Source organism: Clupea harengus, chromosome 12 (assembly GCF_900700415.2).
Source record: "Clupea harengus chromosome 12, Ch_v2.0.2, whole genome shotgun sequence".
NCBI classification, from domain to species: domain Eukaryota; kingdom Metazoa; phylum Chordata; class Actinopteri; order Clupeiformes; family Clupeidae; genus Clupea; species Clupea harengus.
In genome coordinates this window covers 22,010,101-22,035,660 of record NC_045163.1, presented here as the reverse complement: position 1 = coordinate 22,035,660, position 25,560 = coordinate 22,010,101, and the positions used below count along the sequence as shown (strand labels likewise).

The window sequence follows — 25,560 nt, the reverse complement described above, 5'->3', positions numbered from 1 at the left end:
AATCCAGTCTCTCTGAATCCTCTTGGCTGCTTGAGGGGAGGTAGTCTACAAGAAGAAAACTCCACACCTTTTAAAAATGAATTGTACAAGGAAGAGAGAATCACACAGGGAGAAGAACGTGATCGCTTCTCTTCCTGAAAGGGGCAGACACATTTGCTGTGTTCGAGGTCAGTCTTTTCATCGGGTACCAGTGCAGACCTCCACAGCAGGTGGGAGATCTCCTCAGATCTCCAAGGCAGCGAAAACCTATACATAAAGAAACTGATGAGGGACAAAGCTGCTGGGGTCTCACTGCAGAGGAGGTCGAGTTGTGCATTTGGGGTCTCGACAGTTCAGCGACTAACTGCATGTACATAAAGGGGAGGAATCTGGTCCTCGTCAGGTTCTGGAAGTTCTGTTTCATTCGCTTGTTAACGCTAGAGAGGAGCTGGCCATCCTTCATCTCTCTGCTGACGTCTCAGCCCCTGAATCACATCGATCAGTGTACCCCCGGCGGACCAGGGGAGGATGTGCAGTCTGCTGTAAGACTCAGAGGATGGTAATGGATATCCACCAGTACTTACCCTGTTCCTCTCTCTCTCTCTCTCTCTCTCTCTCTCCCTCTTTCTCTCTCTTCCTCTCTCTCTCTTTGGTATCCTCTCTGAACAACAGGAACCCTGAAACCAGGACCTCTCCTGGGCCACAAGTAATGACTGCCTGAGTGATATCTAATGCTGTGTAAATTACATTAGCGATTTGGGATGCAGGCATCAGACTAAATTGATGAGTTGAGGTACTACTGCAGGAAAAAGAGGTCTTTGTTATGGCCATGGAGATTTGTTTGTGTGCTTTGATTGCAAAGGTCTGTGAGACATTTTGTAGAGAACATGTGCTCAAAAGGTTATTCTTTTTGACATACTACAGTACAGTGTTGGGTTTGTATAGTCTGATAATCACGTGTGAATTCTAGTTCTGATGTACCGCTGTTTCTCTAGTTTGGGTTTCAAGAACACACAAGGACTTGCAGACGTTGCTTCTGCATTGATAACATTAAAATCCAAATTAGTTTATTATAAATAAATAATACAAAATAAATCATAACTATTTATCTAAAAAAAATGCTATTATATATCATTAGACGCTTTGTGCCATGGCTGTATTACCACATTGCACCCGTTTCTGCTACCAATGTTTGTTTAGCTTCCAAGTCATGCATGGTAGGTTCTGGTGGATAACCGTGGTAACGGGGTACATAATGGACTGGATCAGAACTAAAACACTCACACGTCACTGTTGGTGGTGTAGACGCTGCAGTTCAGAGACTCAATGGCCATCGATCACACAGGTAACCTGACCTCCATGTCATCTATTATGACCTACATGAAGATCAACCTGACTGCTACCTGACAACCATGTCGTCCATTATCCCCTACATAAAGATCAACCTGACTACTTCAGGAACGCACACAGCATATGAAAAACAATAGATTTTTTTTATTTATGTTTTTATTTGTGGAAACTTCAGGCTAATCATATAAAACAAAAGTTGCTATTTACAGTTGACCTCAGGTCTTCTGTTCGAACAGATAGAAAAACAAGTTCCAGCTGTGTTACTCACACGTTTACATCCACTCTGACCAATCAATCGAAGCGATTTACAATGGCTGACATTCATATAAAAAAAACGACTGGTTGGATACATCCCGTTAACATTTCATAATATTTCAAACATGAGTACACAATGTGTGCAAAATTGTAGTCCATCCATCCCTTTTAAAAGGATTGATTAAACCTTGTTTTCACTGTTATACATATCCAGCGTAAGTGAAGTAACAGGTGCAGGATACATGTCCCATGGAACTGTAGAAAGATACTCCTTGTGTGTGTGTGTATAGCACATCATCAAGATCATCCAGCTTCTTCTGCAGAGCAGTCAATGCCTGCATAGGTGAACTTCTCATACAGCGTGGTGTTCACATACGTCTGCGAGGGAAGAGGGAATATCCACGAGTGTGAGGAAAGTCAAGCACCAGTTAACACTCATACACACACCCACAGATCTGATAGCGTTCATTTCTGTCTGGCAGTGTAATTCTCCCTAGGCTCTTATTTCACTAAGAAAGTACAGTGTTTTGGCTGTTTCTTGGTATTAAAAGTACCTCAAGTTTTGATTCAAGTCAGACAGACAAACAGCAACATTGCAACTTGACAGCATTTCTTTTGCCAAACAGTGGAGGCAGCAGTTATAGGGTGTGTTGGGTCAGTTAAGAGGGTGTGTTAGGTCAGGTAAGAGGGTGTGTTAGGTCAGGTAAGAGGTGGGGATGTGTATTGTACCTTTCTTTCCTCCAGCATGCGATTGAGAGAGACCAGGATCTGAGTGAACGAGGGTCTCTCGTAAGGTTTCTCTCTCCAGCATTGGCGCATCAGGTCAAACCTGAAACACACAGAGGGTGACTGACAAGCTGACATCAGGTCAAACCTGAAACACACAGAGGGTGACTGACAGGCTGACAGGGAGGCTCAACACGCGTGGAGATGTAGAACACCTGACTACAAGGGTAAACACACCAAGTACTGTTTGGAGAAAATCAGTACCTGTGGAACAGATGGACTAAATTTGACAGTTAAGAAAACACTCTTTATTCCTCAGCACTCTTCTACTTACACCTCGTCGTCACAGTTGAGGGGCTTCTCCAGACGGTAGCCCTGCGGAAGCTTCTCATAGAGCTCAGCGCAGGTCATCCCGCAGTATGGCGTCCCACCTTATACACACACACACACACAGAAAAACCCCACTTGACTGAAAAGGCTTTGGCTGCATTACAACCAAACTATTCATCAAACTTTTGGATTCGGTTTATAGTCGACGCGAGGGCTTGCCAGTTATGACTTCACGACATCCAACTTAACACAATCCCAAAGTGGGGTGGCTCACCGGGCCAGATAAAACACAGCCGTGCCATTACTCACTCAGCAATGTGCTTGTTGGATGACACTCTACCAATAACTCAGGCAAAATGAAGAATTAAGGCGAAAATATGAAGAGCGAATCATGGATCACCTACCCAGGCTAACAATCTCCCAGAGAAGAACTCCGTATGACCACCTGTTGAAGAAGCACCAAAATGAATGTTCCACTTGCTTCGAGTCAACATGTTTAGCTTCCAAGTATTGCATGGAAGGTTCTGGTGGATAACCGAGGTAACGGGGTACATAATGAACTGGATCGGGACTAAAACACTCACACGTCACTGTTGGTGGTGTAGACGCTGTAGTTCAGAGACTCAATGGCCATCCATCGCACAGGTAACCTGCCCTGTATGGAGTACACAGCAATGAGATGATCAATATGCTGAGTACATGGTGAATATGCTGAGTACATGGTGAATATGCTGAGCACATGGTCAATATGCTGAGCACACGGTCAATATGCTGAGCACATGGTGAATATACTGAACAAATTATCAATATGTTGAGCACATGGTCAAAATGCTGATCACATGGTCAATATGCTGAACACATGATCAATATGCTGAGCACATGAGAAACAGGCCTATGCAAATAGAGTGCTGTTATTGTTATTGTGACATCCACACCATCGTCTTCTTCACGTACACCTCCTGGCCTCTGGAGAGCCCAAAGTCTGCGATCTTCGCCACAAAGTTCTCCCCGACAAGAATGTTCCTGGCAGCCAGATCTCTGTGAATAAACTGATGAAATCCACGTTGTCAGTATCTCTTTTCGACTTGTATGCATGGCATAGTCTTTTCTTCACATCATCAACACATCATCATCAACAACAACAAATATATTACTCTCATACAGTAAGTCAGAGCTATACTGAAAACAAGCAAGTCAGTGATTCCTTAGCCAATATACTAGTCTGCAGGAACGTCCAGTACAGGTCTGTTTTTTCTCATCTTTAGTATTTGAATTGCAAGCAGTTCTTTTTTCACGGGCTTTCGTACAGGTTCATGGTGTTTAGGATAGGGTGTGGTACAGGTCTCACCCACGTATCACAGAGAAAGCCACGCTCACCTGTGCCTGGCTCAGGTAGTCCATGCCCCGCGCCACGTCGGCAGCGAAGTGAAGCAGCTGCTGGGAGGAGAGAGTGGAGGCGGTGCTGTGGGCGATGGCGAACGCCGGGTCCGTCTCCAGAACACGGCTCTTCCGCAGGAAGTCCAGCAGGTTGCCGTGAGGAGCAAACTCAATGGCCAGGTACAGATAGCCTGCAGAAACACAGGGGGATGTCTGTCGTGACTATCAGCCAAACCCGGAGGTCCAGAGCCACGTCACAGTTCACGATTAGCTCCACCATTCTGCACTAGCACGTGGGACGTGCATGAGAGACATTTTTACAAGTTAACCAGTCGTGATTTCAAGGTCGTCTGGGGGTCATTAGCAACATCCTTCACAATATATCTCATACATGATAAATGTCACAGTGCGCTGTATGTACATTTTATGTCATCGCTCAAGGGGTGTGTTAAAAGGCCCAGGTGGCGCCTCGCAGCGTGTGAGAGGAGGAGGAGGAGGAGGAGAGAGAGAGGTGGAGGAGGAGGAGGAGGAGGAGGAGAGAGAGGAGAGTGTTCAGATTTACCCCTGTGTTCACAAGCCCCCAGCAGATTGATGATGTTGGGATGGTGGCCAAGCTTGCAAAGCACCTCCAGCTCCCCGGCAAAGTCCCTGTGGTCATCCTTGGAGGCGTACTCTGAGTGAGTGGCACACACACACAAAACACACACCATTTATCAGCACTGGTGTTGGTTCTATAGGTCTTTGGAGGTATGCCACTGAGCAGTTATACAAGGAAGGCCTTTTGATTGAGTATCTATATAATGCAGTGGAAATCCACAGAGAGGCCATCCCTCCACCTCCCATCTCTCACACAGAGGGGCCAAGGCCATGCAAAGATTCTCCATTGCAGTTCCCCTGAGATGTATCAGAAGTACAAGCTGCTGTTGACCTACCAGCGTATGTAAAAGTTCAAAGGTCACTGCTGTCTAACTTGCCCCCGTTTACCTTTCATCCTTTTGATGGCGGCGTCCATTCTCAGCCCGTCCTTCTTGATGCTGGCCTTCAGGACCTGCCCAAAGTTCCCCTCGCCGATGATGTCCTGGAACTTGATGTCGCTCCACACGAGGGCCGGGTAGGCCACGTGCTGGGGGGTGTTCGCTGACTTCTTGTTGGGCATGTTCAGCGACCCCGAGCTGAACTGGACCACCGGCTCCTCTCTCTAAATGGCGGCACAAATGATGGATGATGGATGGGTGTATCTCGTGCAGTTTACTACCAGAGCTACAGCATACTTACTTTTCATTCGTTTCATTCCATTGTAGCCATTTGTAGCCCTAAAACCAATTCAGCCTGTGTGTGTGTGTGTGTGTGTGTGTGTGGGGGGGGGTGTGTGTGTGTGCGTGCTCGTGTGTGGGTGTGTGGGTGTGTGTGCGTGCTTGTGTGTGTGTATGTGTGTGTGCGTGTGTGTGTGTGCGTGCTCATGTGTGTGTGTGTGTGTGCGCGTGTGTGTGTGTGCGTGCTCATGTGTGTGTGTGTGTGTGTGTGGGTGTGTGGATGTGTGTGCGTGCTCGTGTGTGTGTATGTGTGTGTGCTTGTGTGTGTGTGCGTGCTCGTGTGTGTGTGTGTGTGTGTGTGTGTGTGTGTGTGTGCGTGCTCTTGTGTGTGTGTGTGTGTGTGTGTGTGTGTGTGTGTATGTGTGTGTGCGTGTGTGTGTGTGCGTGCTCGTGTGTGTGTGTGTGTGTGTGCGTGTGTGAGACTCACCACAATGTTCTGGAATGCCTGGACCATCCTCCTCTGGAAGGTGGCGCGCTTGAGCTGCAGCACGATGCAGAAGGCGATGAGGATGGTGATGCACGTCATGCCCGCGGAGCCCAGGATGGCAAAGAACAGCATGTTACCCTCACTGCTCAGCCTGTGCAGCCCTGATGCAAAACCAAAAATCAATCAATCAATCAATCAGCCAACCAAATCAATCAATCAATCAATCAACCAACATTACACAACAGGGTGGAAATTTGATCTCAGGCTTGAATAAAAAGCAAAATCCTAATTTTTCTTCTTCTCCTTTCTTTTTTATATACAGTATATATATATATGATATGATATATATTTGTCAAGCTGCAGAGGTGTGGTATGACCACTGTGTGCTTACTGGCGCTCTCCAGCTGTGTGAGGGTCCTGACGTGGACCTGGGGCCTCTCCTGGCTCTCGCCCAGGTTGTTGGTGGCCCAGAGGTCCACCCGGTAGAGCGTGTCCTGCAGGAGGCCCCTCAGCTGGAACTGCATGGCCAGCTGGTCCTGCGGCACGGCGATCTCCACCAGCTGCCTCAGGTCCTCCTGCTCCTCCTGGTAGAGGATGGTCACCTTGGAGATGGAGTTGCCCTCCGCCAGGGACCAAGTGAGGGTAGCAGAGGTGTCGGTGACGTTGCAGGTGAGGATGTTGAAGGGCGCTGGGGGCAGGTCTAGGTTACAAAATAACAAGTCCAGTAAGTACCTGTACCTCAGCCTCTTTCAAGACTACAATTCCCACTTTCCTTGTGGCATCATCTGTTGACAAATGCGTGGACCACAACAAAGCCTACTTCAAACCAAATTATCTTTTATTGAAATATATAAAGTGAGGTAACACTCCTGCACTCCTGCAACGAAAGGGAGACAAAAAGATGAAAGACCTCATTTCCCATAAGACTTTTCATCACTCATCATCATACCATTGCTGAGGGTCCAGGCTGACACCGCCGCTCGGGACAAGCCCACTGGCCGACACTGGACGTCTGTGTTGTCTGAGGTGGAGGTCAGCCACAGGCGGCACTCGTACTTGTGCCTGGGCTTCAGGTGCCTCAGCCGCAGGCTTGTGGAGTTGACGGTGAGGTGGTGCGTCTGGAGGTTGCTCGGGTCGGAGCTCTGGAGGCACTCCAGCTGGTAGATCCAGTCCTCTTTGGTGGATCGGTTTAGCGGGTCCCAGGACAGGTCCAGAACCGTCTGGCTTAGTGGGACCAGTTTGATACCAGTGGGATAAGAACACTCTGGAACAGAGAGGGACTCATGTAATGAAGGTTGGAAAAGAGAGTGTTGTGTTATGTGAGGGTGTGTGTGTGTGCGTGCATACATGTGTCTGTGTGTGTGTGTCTCTCTGTGTGTGCGTGTGTGTGTGTGTGTGTGTGTGTGTGTGTGTGCGTGCGTGCATACGTGCGTGTGTGCATGTGTCTCTCTGTGTGTGCGTGCATGCATACGTGTGTGTGTGTGCGTGCGTGTGTGTGTGTGTGCGCGCGTGCATATGTGTGTGTGTGTGTGTGTGTCTGTGTGTGTATCTCTGTCTCTGTCTGGTTGTAAGAACATGGCACATGCCTTACCCAGTCTCTGTGTGTGTGTGTCTGTGTGTGTGTGTGTGTGTATCTGTGTCTCTGTCCGGTAGTAAGAACATGGCCGATGCCTTACCCAGTATCTGTGTGTGTGTGTGTGTGTGTGTGTGTGTGTGTGCATGTGTGTGTGTGTGTCTGTGTCTCTTTCTAGTTGTAAGAACATGGCGCACGCCTTACCCAGTATCTGTGTTTGTGTGTGTGTGTGCCAGTGTCTCTGTGGCCTTACCCAGTATCTGTGTTTGTGTGTGTGTGTGTGCCAGTGTCTCTGTGGCCTTACCCAGTATCTGTGTTTGTGTGTGTGTGTGTGCCAGTGTCTCTGTGGCCTTACCCAGTATCTGTGTGAAGAAGCTGGCCTCGGGCCCGGGGTAGCCGGTGCCTCCTGCTCCTGTGCGAGCGAGCTGCACAAACGTGGTGTACTCAGTCATGGGCGTCAGGTTCTCCAGCTTCACCTGGGATCCCATCACTGATGATGATCAAGCACACACAAACAGATTAGGGAAAAGTACAGTCCCAACGCCAACTCTCAGTTTCACCTAAATCATTCAGCGTTGCGATTGTGGAAGTGTTTGTTTAACATGAAGAAACTGCATATTTGCAACCTTCCCCATATCATTCTATTTTTACTACCGGATGAGCAAGATATATGGCGCCTGACACTTTTAACAAGGGACAGAAGGGCAGGCCTGTCTCAAACAGCACTAAAATGGAAACAGCTCTGAGGTCTTGAGGATGACCTTGGGTGCAATGAAGACACGCAGAGATATGCAAAGCAAGCGATCTTCAGAAGGAGCCAAAGTTCTCTGGAAGCAATTATTCTTTTCCTAAAAAACACAAGGCCCTTTCCGGAGGATGACCTCACTGCAATTGTTCTCTGCGCCCATAATAACTTTCAGGACTGACTCTGAAAAACGTTGAGCTCATCAGATAACTATTTCTGTCCACAGGTTTTAATTCGAGGCGCAATGGAAAACACATCATAAATTGAGCGCCAGCCAGGAACAGTGAGCTAACCTTTGAACTTTGACCTCCTAGCTGCAGGATGTAAACAGAGTTCTCTCTCGAGTGCACACACACACACACATGGCTACACGCTGCCACCTACCTTCTACCATCCGCCATGACGAGGTGTTCACCTGCCTGTAGACGACCTTGACGGAGGTCACTGGCCCGTCGCCTGAGTAAGGCTCCTTGTTCACCTGGATGATGAGATGGTAGGGCCCACTGCCATTCAGGAAGGGGGGGCTCTGGGGCTGCGGGGGAACTGTAAGAACAGCGACTCAGTGAAACTCAACCCCTTCTTATACGTGGCTGGATGCCCTGAGAGATAACATATGCATTGGATCTGACGCTAGAACTGAAATATGTTCTCCTCAGTGGGATCCTCAAAGCTACACAAAAGGAAACATAAGATGTGTGGAGGTCAGGTTAAATAACGCTGCACAGTTTGAGAATTAGACCCGAAGGGAAGGCCAAAACAGACTTATATTGTCAAACCACAGGATACAGATGAACTGACAAACGCCGGCATTCACAAGACTGGACTGACTTTACACATTTCATTTGGTGCATTTGAACACTAACTAAATCCCTTTGGAGGGGGCAGACAGTGTACAACCCAAAGCACAGTGCAAGAGGCGCAAAATGTGCTGCCGCACCCCAAGTGAATAGCTAGTTTGTTTATAAGTCACGGAGGAATCTCAAGCCAGACAATGTCACTGTAATTAAATAATTAACTCTGACCTAAACCAGATTATTCAAAGAAGATCCTTATCATACCTTTGACAGTCACCAGGAAGTCTTTCTCCACCTGCCCAGCTGTAGTGCTGGCCCGGCATTGCCAGCGGCCGGTGTCTGACACCACGATCTTGTCCACTCTGAACATAGAGGTGGTCTGGTCATTCACCGTTTCTGTGTCCAATGCCTGAAAACAAACAAACAAACAAAACAGTTGGAGTCTGGAGTGACTGTGGTCATAAATAGGGCGATAGTGGTTTAGGAGGTAGAGGAGTCGTTTAGCAATCGGAAGGTTGCTAGTTTGATCCCGACTCCTCCTCACCAAGTGACAAAGTGTCCTTGAGCAAGACAGTGAACCCAAAACCACTCCCCATGTGTGGGTTGGCAACTTAGATAGTAGCCTCTGCCACCAGTGTATGAATGGGTAGATGTGTGAGGCATTCATCTGTGAAGTGCTTTGAGTGATCTATGAGTAGAAAAGCGTTATATAAATCCGGTCCTTTCACCATTCTCTTCTGTCTGACAGAAAACCAACACTGACCCCAAAGGGTTATTGTAAAGGCGAACACACAGTGACAAAAGGCTATATAAGTTTAGTGCTAACGCAAACCTTTTCTTGAGTGTCTACGTAGATCGAAAGTGACACCGGGCGCTGTGAGCCCTGTTGTTTTAATCTCTCATAAATACGTATCCTGTGATTGAATCCGACTGGAGCATCCTGTGTTTTCTACTCACATGTACAGGTGTCCTGTCGGGTCTGAGCAGGATGATCTCTCCATGCAGCGGAGCTGGAAGACCCCTGGCTGTACAGTTGACCGTATAGATGACTCCAGCATTCAGCTCTGTGTCCCTGAGGTTGCTGACCACAACAGGAGGCTTGTCTGGAGAAAAAAACGACAATCGACAGCATTATGAAAGCTGGTGGACGGGCCTCCTGAATGTTTGAGGAGAGAGAGGACATGTGGTCCTAAAAGAGAAAAGAGATCCTGTTCCAATACCTTCTCTCTCGCAGCGAGAGCCATGTCTCCCTGGACACACGCAACCCCGGTACCGGTCACATTTTCCTTTCCCTCCGCACTTACACCTCAGTTTACAGCCGGCCCCGTAATAACCTGGTGGACAAGCTGCACACACACACACACACACACACACACACACACACACACACACACACACACACACACACACCAGAATGTATGTCGGTCAGTCACAGAGTAAAACCAGATAAGGTGTGACTACGCTGTAATATCAACTGGGATCCCAGAGCACAAATATATAGAGCACACATACACACACTCTCACACACACATACACATATACAATAATGTGTATGTATTGCTATACCATATGTGTCTGTCACTCACCTTCAGTGCAGTTAAGGCCCCTCCAGCCTGACGAGCAGGAGCAGCCGTACGGGTCCTGCAGGCACAACACCATGGACTGGCAGTTGCCATTCATACACCTCTCCTTACAGGTCCGCCCAAATCGGCCCTCGCCACAAACTGTTCAGTGGAGAATTATGGGATGTGATTCATGTTTAACCTTCTGGACATCCCAAGGATGTTGGGCCAACATGATGTAGTGGAACCTCTATTGACTGCTAGTCTTTATTAACATCAGTATACTGGGTACTATGCTTTTAACACAACAATAAAAACTGTACTAAAAATCCTACTTTGTTTCTCAAACATAATTGTGGGTGTTACCAGACAGGTAAAATACACGTTTCAATACAATCAAGTTTAACCTTGCTGTTTATATCATGTGTAGTCATTGTCTGTGTCTGAGCACAGTTGAGTGTGATATAGTACCTATTTCACAGTTGGAGCCCTTGAACCCTGGAGGACAAACACACTGCCCGGTCTCATCATGGCACATGCCTCCATTGGCACATTCCGGGCAGCTTCTGGAACATTCTGCACCCCACATTTGTGCTCTGCATTCTGGGATTCCATCAGAGCATCAAAGCATCAGAAGATAAACATGTGAGAGATCCAAGCGGTCAGACATCTGAGATAGCTGGCATCAGTATCGCCTGACTGTGGTCAGGTCCCCGGGGTTAAACCAGACCGTGAGGGAGTGGAGAGGAATGGACTTTCTCCACCCAAACTAGAGTAAATAGATATTTTGGACCCAGAACTGTCCATTTTCCCGTAAACCACAACTAAACATCATCTATCCTGAGGTCGACAGTAACACCAGGTCATGAGCTAAAAGTCGTGAGATGCTATCACGACTCCACAGGATTCAATTTTTCAAAACCAAACTATTAGTCATGCATTTATCAGTTAGCCACAGGGTATTCATCTGAGTTTATTTAAGGCCATTGTGTGCCTGGCCATTGTGAACACTGGTTTTATGTGATTACTTATAAAATAAATGAAGTTGAAAACTAAACACTCTTGAGGGGTACTCTACATCAGTCCTGCCAGAACACATTCACTTAGGTCTAAGTGCAGTATGGGAACTGCAAAGTGGAATACCAGGCGATACTGGGCAATCTACAATTTGGTGCCAACTTAGAAAATAGGACTAATTGTCTGAACTGACGTCCATCCTTGCCTGACCAGATCCCAAACGCCACAGGATGGCTGATGACACCTAACAGCGGTGTGAGATGTGCCAGAATGAAGGGTACACTAACTTCTTACTATCAGCCTGGTGATCCCGGCAGTGATGTCTAAATCGCCAATGTATCTGGCTCTGTAGAGACCAGCGTCGTCCACCGTCACTGACACGATGGGGTACTGAAGCGTGTCGAAAATCTCATGCTTTGGCAAGGAGTGAAGAAATGTTCCTGAAAAATATAGAAAAATACATTTCACACAATTTCTCAATTCACACAGTTGCTGATGACAGGTTTTGATTGAACCTATGATCTGTGTGTTTGATACTGGGAGCAATTAATAATATCAGACAGAGGTAACAACTTCACACACATTGGTAAATACAACTGACCATCAAAAGTCATTAAAAAAAAACATGCTTAGGATGCCATCAATTGATAAAAGTCACAGATTATCATCTTCCCCAAAATGACTTTATGTAGTTCTGTTCTCAACCATTCCTACCATTCTTATAGATGACTGGATCCATTTGCAGCACTTTCTTCCGCACGTAAGATATGTTGATAAACTCTCCGATGCTGGCTGTGACTGTTAGCGACTCTGGAAGGAAGGCAGCTGTGGGCCAGAATAAAAATAGGCTTCAGTTCACTTCACCCGCAAAGAGTAAGATCAAAACACAACTGTGCACTTACTAAACGAAGACAAATAGAGTGGAACACAAGAAAACAAATGAATGGGAGTATTTGCTGCAGTTTCACCCATCCAGGAAGGCCTACGCAAACAAACTCTTTTGACAGGAAGTCAAAGCCTATTGAAGTTCAACATCGCAGCCTACCCCTCCTCCCCTTCATCTATTTGTGTTTAATTATGGCATACGAGGCAGGGGAGGACTCCCCTCAGACTAAGCATAACAACTTATGCCGCCAAAAACTGACACTGTGTCAGAACTCATTTCTCATGCTCTCACCACCGCAATGCAAAAGAAGGGAGGACCGTGTCCACTCCGTGAGTAAGTGCAATGCAGCGTTGTCGCTTCAGAGGCTCCCAATGGCTTCAAAGCATCTCACTCACTCTTCACAACACTGGGCAGCATGTGGAGGATTAAATAACAAAAGCTTGTATTTTTTTCCTGGATTAATTTTCTGGATCTGTCACGTACAGCTCCACTACAGAAGGCAAACAAACTGTGTTTTTTTTGGAATTTGTGGAGTAGCACTTTCAAATGTCTCTACCTTCATTCAGCATCTTGTAGGTGTAGATCTTGCTGGAGTCGGCAGTGCTTTTGAGCCGGCAGTAGTAGGAGCCAAAAATGCCATTGCGATTGGTCCAATCGATTTTGGTGGCGGAGCGGTACCGTGTGTCCGGCGTGTTGGTGAGCGTGGGCGGGTGGGGGTGCACGTGGTGGGTGTCGCGGTTCACGGTGAGGGAGGCAGTGGAGGTCCAGTCACTGCTCACGCACAACAAGGAGGAGTTCGTGGAGGTGACCACAGGGTCTGGGTTGATCAGGGTCAGATCTGCTATTTCTGAGGCACTGCCTGTAGAAGACAGAGGGTAGAGATACAGTGGAAGATTTGCTAAGGATGCCTGTTGAAAAAACATGTATGTAAGACCCTTGGAAATTCACATCAATCACCATCACACTAGATCTGGCGCTAGGGTTCGTGTTTGCTGACCAGATGATGAGTATTAAACTCTTGATCCCAGACTTGGCTGTAACAAATAATCATTGTTTACCAAAATAAGTGTTTGCTGAAGTGTTTGTCCTCCACCAAGTATCAATAACTCATACAAGCATAAACTATTTCAGTCGGACACCATGGTCCAACCTAGCTAATATGTTCAACACCATCAGGCCCGTAGCTGCTCCAGCAGCTGTGTGTATGTGTGTGTGTGTGGGGCCCGTGGGCCTGCCGTTCTCTCTGGAGCGTCATGTGGCTAGAACAATAACCGCCTCTGATTTATGTGCTACACTAATGGACTTTATGGGACCCCGAGCTTACTGCATGCTAAGCCCATGCGTCTAGGTCTGGCAGAGCGCGAGGGGCTAGCCGCTAGCGTAATGCCTTGTGTAAACACAAGCACATGCGAGGTCAGGTTCTTATTCTCCTCCTGTGCGCGCGAGAGAATCCCACTTCAATATGGTGATGGATTTTCACACCGAAGTTGAAGTCAGTCATTTCATCTGTTATGTTCTGGCTACAAGAGGGGTTAGATATGATTCATACTTTTTAACATCAGTGTCAGACCTCAGAGATATGGCAGACCTTTCTAAAGTCATAACATCTGACTATAGATTAGTATCTTCCTATTGTTATACCGCAGTCTTAATGTGGTAATAAAGTCTGAAACGAGACCAGAAAGCACTAGTAATCATGATTGCAGTTGAATGAAAAGATTGAACCCAAGTAGCTCTTCTCAAAAGACAGAGCTTCTTTCAGAGTTCCTCTTCCCATGATTGATGATGTAACGGTCATTAACGAATGATGAAGAGTTTGTTTACAGTGCAGCGAGGGAGGAAGAAGATTACATTACCAGGGGGCCTGTCAAGTCCCAGGTTGAACCCACATCCAGCGTGAAAGCTCGACGTTTATTTTCTTCGTCTTTTGTTGTTTGAAATAGTGAGTCATAAAAAAATCCTTCCCCGTTTTCTTCCAGAGGATCAATTACATTAGAGAAGCAAAATGCTGTTCCTCTCAAATCAGCAGGGTTAATACACAGGAAAATGAGAGCGAGAGGGTTTACACAGGCAAATACGTTGTTTGTTTCCACTATGCCCGCAGGGTACGTGAGGAGTAGAGTAGTTTGGGGTTTGAGATGTTTTGGATTAAGGGCGAGTTTAAGGTAAGGTGAGCGCTGTTTACTGTAGCGCCGGCTGTAAAGTGCAGCTGCCCCATGGCTTAGAGACCCTCCAGTCAGGTTAATCTTTTCCTGCCTTCCACAGTGAATGATGAGTGTGTCAGAGCAATGGAGTCGATGCATAGTGAAGTGCTGGTATTACACCGTCCCTTCTCTGCAGGGTGTGTGTGTGTGTGTGTGTGTGTGTGTGTGTGTGTGTGTGTGTGTGTGTGTGTGTGTGTGTGTGTGTGTGTGTGAACGCACGCTAGTGCCCAGCCCGGGGTCAGCGTGCTGCGCAGCGTACAAACTACACGGCGTACAAAGCACACGGCGCACACACAGTCGTGATCTCTTCCATATGCCTGCGCGGCTTTCACACCCGAGCCCCTGACACTCGACCACCTATCTGTCACAAATCAGGCTTCAAACGGCACCATACCTACACAAGAAAACAAGATCATCTCACATCCCCCCCCTCAGCCCCTCGCTTCCCTACTGATCTCCATAGTGCAGGCGGATGCCCACCACTGGTTCTTGGAGATGGATGAAGGCACACTGCCCCAGATGATTTAGTGGAAGTCAAAGCAAAGGTGTCAGGGCAGTATGAACACATTAGCGTGGTGTTTTCATGTGCAAGACCAATAGCACATGCTAGCCGCGTCCGCCCGCCTGTGCAACATATTGACTCGCTCAGAGAGGGCGGCCAGTGGGGCCGTTTGGCAACCTGACAGCAATTGAATGCAGGTGTGCACGAACTCCATGGGATAAATAGGAGTTTGATTTGTTCCATGTCTGGAGGAGGAGGGGGGGGGGGCTTTAGAGTCACAAGAGATGCAATATGTTTCGGTCCAAAGTCAGCGATTTATATGCGACACGGTAGATTTAGGCTGGTGCCATTTTACCCATATATTGCATCCAGAGTCTGGACACACTAACAGGCCTCAGCGCCTTCAGTTTCCTTTAAGGTCATATTTCATTACAGCCTCCCTGTCCAAGGTGATGGTGAGCAGCCAATACATTCTCCGTGCCCAAAGAGATATAACCTTGGCCAGCGCTATCGAAAACAAACACACTTTGATTTGGGTTTCTAGAGAATGCAAAGACCATAAAAAAAAGCTTTCTTCACTTTTCACTCTCAGCATTCCTCTCATATTTCTGATTGCTTACTTGGCCATTGTCTTTCGCTGTTCTGTGGTTTTCAGGCAAAAACTCAAATCCATTCGTTACAGTCCGTTCCATGCTATATCAATCTTAGGCTGCAAAAAATTCTTTACCCTACCAGCTTTTCAATATTGAGTGATGTAAAAACGATTAATAATAATTATTATTATTATTATGGATTTTATTTATATAGCACACTTTAAAATACAAAGAAGTCTCAGGGTGATTAATGTGTCTCCAGTAGCCAACACATTCAAGAGTCTCCAAACAGCTTCAGCTCTCTGAACAACTTCTGTTGCCGTGCTGGTCTTGTGTAAGACTTAACAGAGAGAGTGCCTCCTACTCAGCCCCTTCTGTTGTAATAGTATACCAAATTATAATTACTATTTGTGCTATTTTTTTATCAGGCACAATGAGAGGTCTGATGGCAATAGGTGATTAGTGTTAAAAGGGCCAGGGGGAAACCTCACCCAAGTATTGTTGTAATAAGAATAGTCCAGAACAAGGATCAATGAGGGGTGTAGGTCTCTGAAAAGAACGCCAAAAAAAAGTGCACAATAAGAACACTGTAAATATTGAAAACAATTTAAAATGCTATTTATGGACTGCAGGGCAGATTGATATTTGGGGGGGGAAAGGTTCAGTATAATTATATCTGGTGTAGGTCAGCAACATGCGTGCCCTCTGCTGTCATCAAGAGTTGGCCATTATTACAGAGTTGCGGTGAACCGAGGCACGAATAAACAAAGTGAGATATACAACGTCAAAAAGACAGAACATGCCTGGTATGCCGTGTGCAGCGATTTATGTGACTGCAGCACTGGGAATTACTCAATTTACACATGCAAACATTTAGCATGCTTTTAACATTTGATCCAAACGAGAGAACCGAGAGATGTTTGTGGGCGATGCAACTCCAGCATTCCTAGAGAAACGCTGAACTGCCTTGGTGTAGTGCTTGGATGAAGACTAATTGTATCGTGCAGTTTTATGGCTGCTAAATAAGCAAGGCATCTTAAATAAACAAGTTGAGTGCACACACAGAGGGATTTCACTATTGAGGACAGTTTTTCTGCCTGCTCAGACAATCATCTGATAAAATGTCAAATAAATGCTGCACTTTGCGTCAGACCATGCTCACTAAGCCCACAAATAGCATACACACTGAAATTCCAACTGGATCCCCATTCGAAGTAAAGATGTGGCCATTTTAAAAGCAAACAAAAATGACTCTGAATTTGACCCCTGCAGACGTGTATAAACACAGTTGGCCGTTCTCTCAGTGCATTCGTGAGGAACCTCATTTCTGACTGCTCGAGTATGAGATATTCCGAGACTGTAAAGCACTCTGGTCGAGACCAAACTCTGCAAACATTTGTCAGCTACAGGTGGTGCAGCTCAACGTCTCTACTCTGCAGATGCTCACAACCCTTTAGCCCAAAAGCATATTTCATTCTCAACAGACGGCACACCCCGGCATGGGCGACACGAGTCAAGCTTATCTTGAAGAAAAAGCAACAAGGAAAAATATGAAGGCATTTCCTATACTCCTTTTTTTGCTGCTGGCTTGGCTGTCGATGGCTGCTGTGAACTTGCTGGACCTAGTGGGTCATAAATAAAATTGGGGTTAATTGAGTGGGGGGTGGCGTTGCTGGACACTGGGCCCGTTTCAACCCTCCTCCAAAGCCAGGCGAACAGAAACGTCAAGATGACAAATTGTTCCTTACTCTTATCTGTGAAAGTTAGTAGTTAAGCCCCCACGCTAAAGATATAGTGTTGCCACAACAGGGGGGCTGGAAAGCGCAGTTGGGGTTTTCTTTGTTGCTGTTGCAGCTGATTATAAGCACAGAGGGTGGATCACGTAGGACGGAACAGTTGGCGTGCCTTTGGCAAAGACTGTACAGCATTGCAAGTGTTGTGTTGCTCTACAGGGTTAACTGGACTGAGGGCCAGGAGAGGCCAAGAGATTAAACTCATCCATTAACATGACGGAGAGAATGTGTCAACCTCACCAAATCTCCTGCCTGGGACGGGAGGAATGTAACGGACCTCATCAGAAAAACCATCAACAACGTCCATGAATTTATGGACTTCAACATCCCTTCAAGCGCCAGAACAATATGTGCTGACCTTTGACACATGATGTAATAAGCAAATGATGAGTTTTGCGAAAGAGATGCCTGATTTATGTATTTGATATACAAGTGAATTATAGTTGAGCAACCGGCTACGGCTACACAGGCCTTCAAACATACACATGTTTTAATCATCACCACAGGGATTAATCACTTCAGAACCATTTTAATAGTGCGGGCGCACAGCCAAAAGTGCTCCCCCTTCTTCTCCACTCATACACACCCTCAATTACACTGTTATTGCAATGATCAATGCTATCAGCCCCAATCTGTTGATAAACAGAGATTACTTAATGAGTCTTTATATGCTGACGAATAGGATTGTTCTCTAATCGGACGGCCATCTTAAACAGGCTAGCGTCGCTCTTTTCCCTTCCAGTAAACCAGGCCATCCTATGCATTGTTTTCACGAGTTGATTAAAAGAGGCGACAGAGCACAGCTATTTTTTATTTAGCCGACAAGGGGAGTTTGTAGTTGGCAGTCCGAGAACAGGGGTGTGGGACCATGAACTAATTTGTGTGTCGAGAGAGAGAAGGACAGAGGGTCAGTGAGTGAGAGAGAGAGAGGGTGGGTGTGTTTAGGTGGAGAGGAAACCGTTCGCCGTTCCAGCGCTGGCTTGACAGGATTATTTCATTAATTCCAGTGTGTTAAGTAACTGGAGCCACTTGTACATTAAGCTCCCTCAGCCCTAGCCATATGGTTTTCATATTAATGCCGATGGTTTATTCCTTCAATTTTTTTTTCTCCTCGACATATTCTTCTCCTCCCTCTTTTGCCTTGATAGACACATCAGACTTCATCAGTGCAATGTAGCCGAGGTTCATAAACGAGTGCTTAAGAGCCAAGGGGGAAAGTCATTCTAGGGAGCCAGACTTGATTAATGAACGCCAAGATGGGAGTTTAAAGACCTCACAAATGACAAGACCACATATAAAATCATTCCCTCATTTGCAGGAATTTTTATAGTGCAGGGGCTTGAACACACTTAACACTCGGAGACCCATAACCACGGAGCTGGAACCTGAGGAACCTCACTGAAAGCGTGACTCAAACAAGCCTGCAAGCATTTACACACTGACCTACTAATCAAACGGTGACAATCACAAATGGTACACCATCATTATAGGAACAGATATAGTTATAGATAAAGGGAACGGTCATGTATAAATCAACAGGGACGTGTGGCTCACAGCCCGTGGCTCCTCATACATTTCCAAAGCTCGGTTGTTCAATCCATCCCAACATCACAGCCCACATGTGGCCCTATTTTTCACCTGGTACATTACTGTGAATTAATTAAATACACACACACACACACGCACGCACGCACGCACACACACACACACACACACACACACACACACACACACACACACACACACACACACACACACAAACACACACATACACACACACACAAAAAAACACACACACACACACACACACAAAACACACACACACACTCACAGAAACACACACACAACCCATCCCCCTGCATGGGCAGCTTTAAGTACTTTGTGTCCAGCACTCTGGAACATATCACAGCAAAGCCCCCTACCAAGGAGGGCACAATCCTCCCTTCTAAATATGTAGACATCTCCCTCACCGTGTGCCAACTACCTCTCAGCCTAATGCAGTGTGAGCGGTTGTGCCAGAGACTGCCAAGTAAGGAGATTTCACACACGTGTCTCAATGAAAAGACAGTATATCTGGAGGACAGTATATCTGGAAATACCTTGTCCTGTCCGACTAGCGCAGCAGGCTATATAACCTGGTGTTGCTGATTCGTATGACTTGAGTAACACACATGCTGAGTGTTACGTGAGTGCTGGCTGTCATAGTGATGTCGTGTTTTGCCTGAGGCAGCGGAGAACAAACTTTTCTTCGTTACTTGGGCGCGCCTGTTTTGGAAAGGTTCTGAGAGTTTCCTTCAAAGCACATCAACCCAACACAACACCAGTGCCAAGATGGCTGGGCTATCTTTAATTCACTCCAAATGTTTATTGACAGATCATGGCAGTAATGTTAATGGCACACACAATAAATGTTGATTAAGCCCTGTGATATTACATATGCGCCTAATTAATTAACACTGTGAACAACTGAAAACACATTATTTAATATATTTAGAAAAAGAGAACACACAACATAAAATGTTATGCCCTGCAATAAATCTAGCTGCTCAGAAATTAAAAAGGGGATTTCATCTGGAGCTAGACATTCTCAAAAGAACACAACTTTCATCAGAGAAGGCAGTCCAAGGACAAAGAGAAGGAATCTTAAATATGTTAGTGGTTAGTTTTACCGGGGCCAAGAGGATGCTAAAGCATTCAACGGAACTATTTCCCAACAGAACTCGGCATGATGCAAATCTGACATTTGGAGGACATCAGGGTTGAAGGCTTCTCTCTGTGCCTCTCACAGCCTGTCTTCAACATTCAATTAAATAAACTGACAAATACCATCCCAGAATACTGAAACATTAGACTCTTAGACAAGATCCATCACGTCAGTCATGTATTTCTTTCAAGGTGGACAACAATATGGACCATACATTTAAGGAGGACATTTAGAAATTTAGAAAACGTTTTAAAGATTCAGAACTCAGAATCAGCATTCTGCCGAAGACAGATTTTACAGACAAGTACAGTACTTGTAATCAGAAAATGTTTTTTTCATCTGTCACGGCCATTTCTCACTATTACACATCTCATCTAATACATAGACACAACTGAGATACACATTGTGTTATACTGGCATTTACAATCCACCCGCTATCATTCTTCATGGCTAATTAACTCAGAGGTTACGCCAACATGGATTACTCACAATCAAATCCGTATCTTATAACATCCCTAATCAATCTCTATAATCATATAACCATAACCATAATTGACCATCATGCCTCCACGCGACAAAGACAACGGCCGGCGTACTCACCTGAGGAGATCCAGCAGAGCAGACACAGGGTGAGGGAGGAGAGCTGACGCATGTTCCCCCAGCCGCAGGCCTGGGTCTGGGCACGGGAGAGGAGGCAAAGCTGGCTGTACATCCACAGAGAGGGGCTACACACTGGGCTTCAGCTCGACACAGGGTTCAAACCCCCAGACGGGTGTCAGAAAAGCCCTTCCATACACATCTCGGCACTCAGTCTGAAGCTCTAAACTCTCTCCCTCCCTCCCTTTCTCTCTCTTTCTCTCTCTCTCTCTCTCTCTCTCTCTTTCTCGCTGCCGATCTCTCTGCCTTCCCCTCCCTCTCTCTGTGTTCCCTGACGCACCCCCCCACCCCCCGCGCCTCTCCTCTGTCCAGGCGCTGGGAGTTTAAGTTCCTTTTTCCTGTTTCCTTTTCATGTGAGGATGGGAAAGGCCTCGTCTGAACAATTGCCTGACATTAATTGCGGCTCCTGCACAGCCCTGTGGGGCGTCTCCTCCCAGGAACCCCACAGAAGGACTCTCATCACTCAGGGAGGGGGCCACACAAAAACAGAGGTTAGGGGACAGAGGGGCCTTGCACCCACAACAGACACCATGATCATTTTAGCATTTGGAAGGGGGTGGGGGGGGGGGGGGACAGGTTTATGTTACTGGTAATAATACACTCTATAAGTGTATGTTTGAGTGATCATTGTTAATCTCTCTGTAAATAAGCGTAGTATTTGTCTTTAACAAATGTTTTGTCTCACAAATTCATTGTTAAACAAAAGAGAGACTTCAGACTACACAACAGTATCAAATGATCACGAGCTGTGAGCAACATGCTCCACCTTTTTACTCAGAGGATGAATTATCCATTAAACTGTCTTGGCTTTTTCCAAACAACATTTTATGCAGATACACATTCCAGTCAGAGAGAGAGAGAGAGAGAGAGATACGTTAAGACCTTCTCTTCAGGGACACTGTAAATCTGAACACAAACCTGGCTATACAATAACACCATCTGACTTCGCTACACATGTGTATGTTACAAACAATGACATCTAAATATTAAAACGACCTCAGCACCATACTGTAGGCTACGAAAACTGTACGCACAAAGTCCTTTTGCTCCTAAAAACCTTGACATTGTGTTGTTTACATTTTTGCACTCCCCCCACCACCTCCATGTTCACACCAGCTCAGCTGTCTACGGAGGCCTACAATAACTATACTTTTAATAGCGTTATTACGTTTCTTCTCGGGGGTCTCTCTCCATGTTTCCATGTTTTCCCACGGCCGGTGCATATGTGCCTCACCAAATAGTTTAATTTACCGTTTTAGTCTCCCTGTGGACCTGTTTCCCACTTATGGTCCTCCAAATGGTCGTGTTGGTGTAAATTAGAATTATTCACTCGGTCGCCAGAGGCAGGAATATTCTCCTGACAGTCTGATATGTAACCTAGCCTAGGTTACCTAGGTTACGGGTTATTTGACTTGCATTTCAGACTCGGTGTTTCTTCGCAGAGAGCTGCCAATCGGGAGTTCTGTTTTACGTTTCGGAGCGCCTCCCCTGATGGGAGTGAGACCCGAGAAAGCCTTTAGAGCTATAGCTTCAGTGCTCACTCACCCGCCCTTCCACACAGGACCCACCACACGCCAGAGGCTACTCGGGAGGGAGTGTTGGGTGGTGGTGCACAGTTAAACAGCTACAGAAGTCCTCATAGAATACAAAAAAAAATGTATGAGTGCACTCCCCAAAAACTTCATCCAGAATCTTCTCCTTCGACTTTGGAACTGAATTGGACCATATGGAAAAGATATTGGTTTTCTAAAAGCCCAGTGCTGATAAATCACACATGTATTTTCCAGCTTAAACAGGTGTGAGTGTTAGAGAGGAGGTGAGAGTGAGCATGTGGTCAATGGAGGTTGTTACCAAGGAGGATTTTTCTGCTGTTCCCTGCCTGACCTTTATTACCACTCTGGGTGAGGGCAGGAGGTTGAAGGTTGGACCCAGGGGTCTGAGGAGTGATATAATGTGAGGAGACACACAGAAACTCCATCAGGAAACGCAGCAAATTAAGGGGGAGGTTGGTTTGGCGGGGGGGTCTTCTCAGCTACTAGCCCAGTGACCTCCTCAGCTGGTGCACACACAGATGCTGCCACCCCATGTCTTTGCTCAGGAAAGAAGCCTGGGATTCTGTCCCCAGAGTGAAGCTACCGCAGCCTGTCCTGTTTTACGGTTCTCTCTTTTTTCCCTCCATTCTGCTTCTTTTAGAATGGGCAAGATAACCTAAGCGCGCACACACACACACACACACACACACGGCAGATTAACATACACGGGACACACATTCTTTCCCAGCAGGGACTCTCATTCCACACCAGCCGGTGGCTCTGTGAGAACCGCCATTTATATCGATGACTGGCCCCAGGCACGGTTTGGGTGCATTCACACCCTAGGAAAAATATTCTCATGGCCCCTTTGACTCGGCGAGAGGAACAGGTTTGAGGACTTTTGTTTTGACAGAGGTCTGTGTTTCTTCCTCTGCTCGCGCGGAGCGAAGGAAGGCAGCAGCTGTGGAAACAGTGAGGCAGCACTGCCATTCATTCAGCCCGATACCCAACACCCTGACAGGACGGCCATCTTTCTCACCACACTCACATCCCTGACAGAGGGGTTAACAACAGTGAGCGTCTCACGCACTACTGTCGAGGCGCGACATTGTGAAATCTCAGGCAGATAAAGGGGCCCTCTTTAGCCGTGGTGACTCTTGCGAAAGAGAGACAGAGCGAAAGAGAAAGAGAAAAAAAGTGAGAGAGAGAGTGGGAGCGAGGAAGGGGGGGGAGAGAGATGCCAAAGTAAAGGGGAAATGATAGAGATCATCTTAACTGGGCTCAGTGAAGGGTCATGGCCCTCTGTCTCTCTCCCTCTACCTCTCTTCTTTTTCTTTCTCTCCCTCAGTGCACAGGGAGCTGTAACTCTGTCACTGGCCTTGTGGAGAAAAATGGGTAGAGTTCCTCTTTCCTGGACTCCCACCCTAAAGAGGTTCACAGCCAGAGAGGGACGCCTATACCAAGTGCGAGTGCCCTGAGCGTGGGTCCGTGCGAGGGACGGTGTCCATAAACTCTGCCTGGGTGTGAGACTATTGTCTTAAGGGGGTGTGTACTTGCTGACCAGTAGCTAAGTGGGAGTGAGAGGGAAGAGAGTGAGGCGGTGTGGGTGAGGGCAGAGAAGGTGACGAGGAAAACTAGAAGAGGAAAAGGCAAATTCGGTGCGTGTGTGTGTGTGTGTGTGTTGAAGCTGCGTCTACACACCTCTCATCAGCTCACCTCGTTCCAGCGTTCTGGGGTGCGGCAGTGGGCCAGTCAGGCTGCCAGAGGGTGTTACAGCAGCGTTAGGGTCACCAGGGGAACCCTAAAACCTCCTGGCATCGGCGGAGCAGCACTCACTCTTTCTGCACTAATTGATGCGGGCTGTCAGGCAGGGGTTCAGCCCCACCGAAGTCCTGTGGCTCGGCCCAGCGAAGGGGTGGGTTTGCGGGCTGAACCTTTGAGCCTGGAGCTGGAGCTGGGGGCTATGCCTCTGTTCCCAGACCACTTACTCCAGTACACAGCTGGTCAACATTCAGCTAGATACACAATGGGGGCCAATTAGTCCAGTCTCTCCACAGAACAAACACGCAGACCACGCTGTGACTTTACCCTGGGTTCACTCAAACACAGTTAGGTTCTCTGTGTTGTTTTGACCTCCCGGAAAGAAGAATGCGCCCCCACACTGTGACAAAACCAATGATCTCATTACTTTAATAAAACCCGAAGAGTTTGTTATTTCTGCTCTGGTTCCGGGTTAGCACAAGTCAGCGCACACTTTGAGGAGGCATTGTTAGTCACAAGACAAAACACTGGCTTGTGCCGCAGATTGTGTACAAGGGGAAAATTGAGGAACAATCGGTTTATTTTCTCTCCATCAGAGTAATTAAAGGACAGTTTTACAGGAAGCCAGTGTGCCGCTACTGGGGTTTGCTGGGTGCCTATTGGCCCTGATTGCAGTGCTATTATGCTGCGGTGGAAATCCCCCCACCTCTAGTCATCCCGACTAAGGACAAACACACAGGCCCCCCCCCCCCCCCCCCCTCCCGCCCTGATCTCCTCATGGACAATTGTTCTTTATCTTTACTTTTCCTTTTCTCATACATCCACAAACAAATTTTTCCACACTGACTCACTCACTCGCTTCTCCGTCTCATTCTGAGACTTTTTACACTTGTGTTTTTCCTTTCTCTTGTTCCTGTCCTACTCCCGGCATCACACTCTAAGGAGAGTCAGAGACTGGGCAACATGTGATGGGTCGTGCCGTTCCTATGAACACAGCCTTCAGAGTGAGAATGGCAACTTGTCTCAGCAATGGATTTTGGGCAATGACAAATAACCACTAATTGTGTACGACATCCAATGTCAATGGTGTTTCACACCTTTTTAAGTAAATTTAATTTAACACACACACACACACACACACACACAGAGCTGGGCAGGGCATGAGGCCGCACTGGTTGGGAAACGCCGGGCCTCCTACTGTGATAGTGCTCGGCGGAAACCAATTGCATTAAAACAATAGTGTTATCAGCAGGCCCAGTTCCTGCCCACCGTTAACCCCTGCTACCATTCTGGACCACACTGCTTAGCAGCGGTATGCCGAAGACCTGGCACACACATGGGTACACACACGCACACACACACATGGGTACACACACGCACACACACACATGGGTACCCACACGCACACACACACATGGGTACACACACGCACACACACACAGGGGTACACACACGCACAAACACACATGGGTACACACAC

At 46.9% G+C, this 25,560-nt stretch overlaps 1 protein-coding gene across 1 annotated transcript; it reads right to left on the bottom strand.

Moving 5' to 3' along the window:
- Positions 1-1,373: 1,373 nt before the first annotated feature.
- Positions 1,374-21,129, bottom strand: tek (TEK tyrosine kinase, endothelial). Its single transcript, XM_031577651.2, has 23 exons — positions 20,731-21,129; positions 12,891-13,193; positions 12,163-12,273; positions 11,736-11,888; positions 10,903-11,034; positions 10,456-10,593; positions 10,090-10,215; positions 9,827-9,972; positions 9,134-9,278; positions 8,460-8,618; positions 7,686-7,820; positions 6,707-7,021; positions 6,149-6,457; positions 5,758-5,918; positions 5,002-5,215; positions 4,580-4,690; positions 4,018-4,208; positions 3,576-3,689; positions 3,225-3,295; positions 3,045-3,085; positions 2,645-2,741; positions 2,314-2,413; positions 1,374-1,962 (listed from the first exon to the last, which is right to left on the bottom strand). The coding sequence occupies exons 1-23, from the start codon at positions 20,840-20,842 to the stop codon at positions 1,888-1,890; spliced, it is 3,459 nt and encodes a 1,152-aa protein (XP_031433511.1). The 5' UTR covers positions 20,843-21,129; the 3' UTR covers positions 1,374-1,887.
- Between the last annotated feature and the right edge of the window lie 4,431 nt (positions 21,130-25,560).

Excerpts from the sequence above, each read along its gene's own strand:
- tek (XM_031577651.2), bottom strand. The coding sequence starts at position 20,842 with ATGTACAGCCAGCTTTGCCTCCTCTCCCGTGCCCAGACCCAGGCCTGC. Across the intron at positions 8,619-9,133 it reads CTTCCTGGTGACTGTCAAAG|TTCCCCCGCAGCCCCAGAGC; the intron begins GTATGATAAGGA and ends CTGTTCTTACAG. Across the intron at positions 4,691-5,001 it reads CGCCATCAAAAGGATGAAAG|AGTACGCCTCCAAGGATGAC; the intron begins GTAAACGGGGGC and ends CCACTCACTCAG.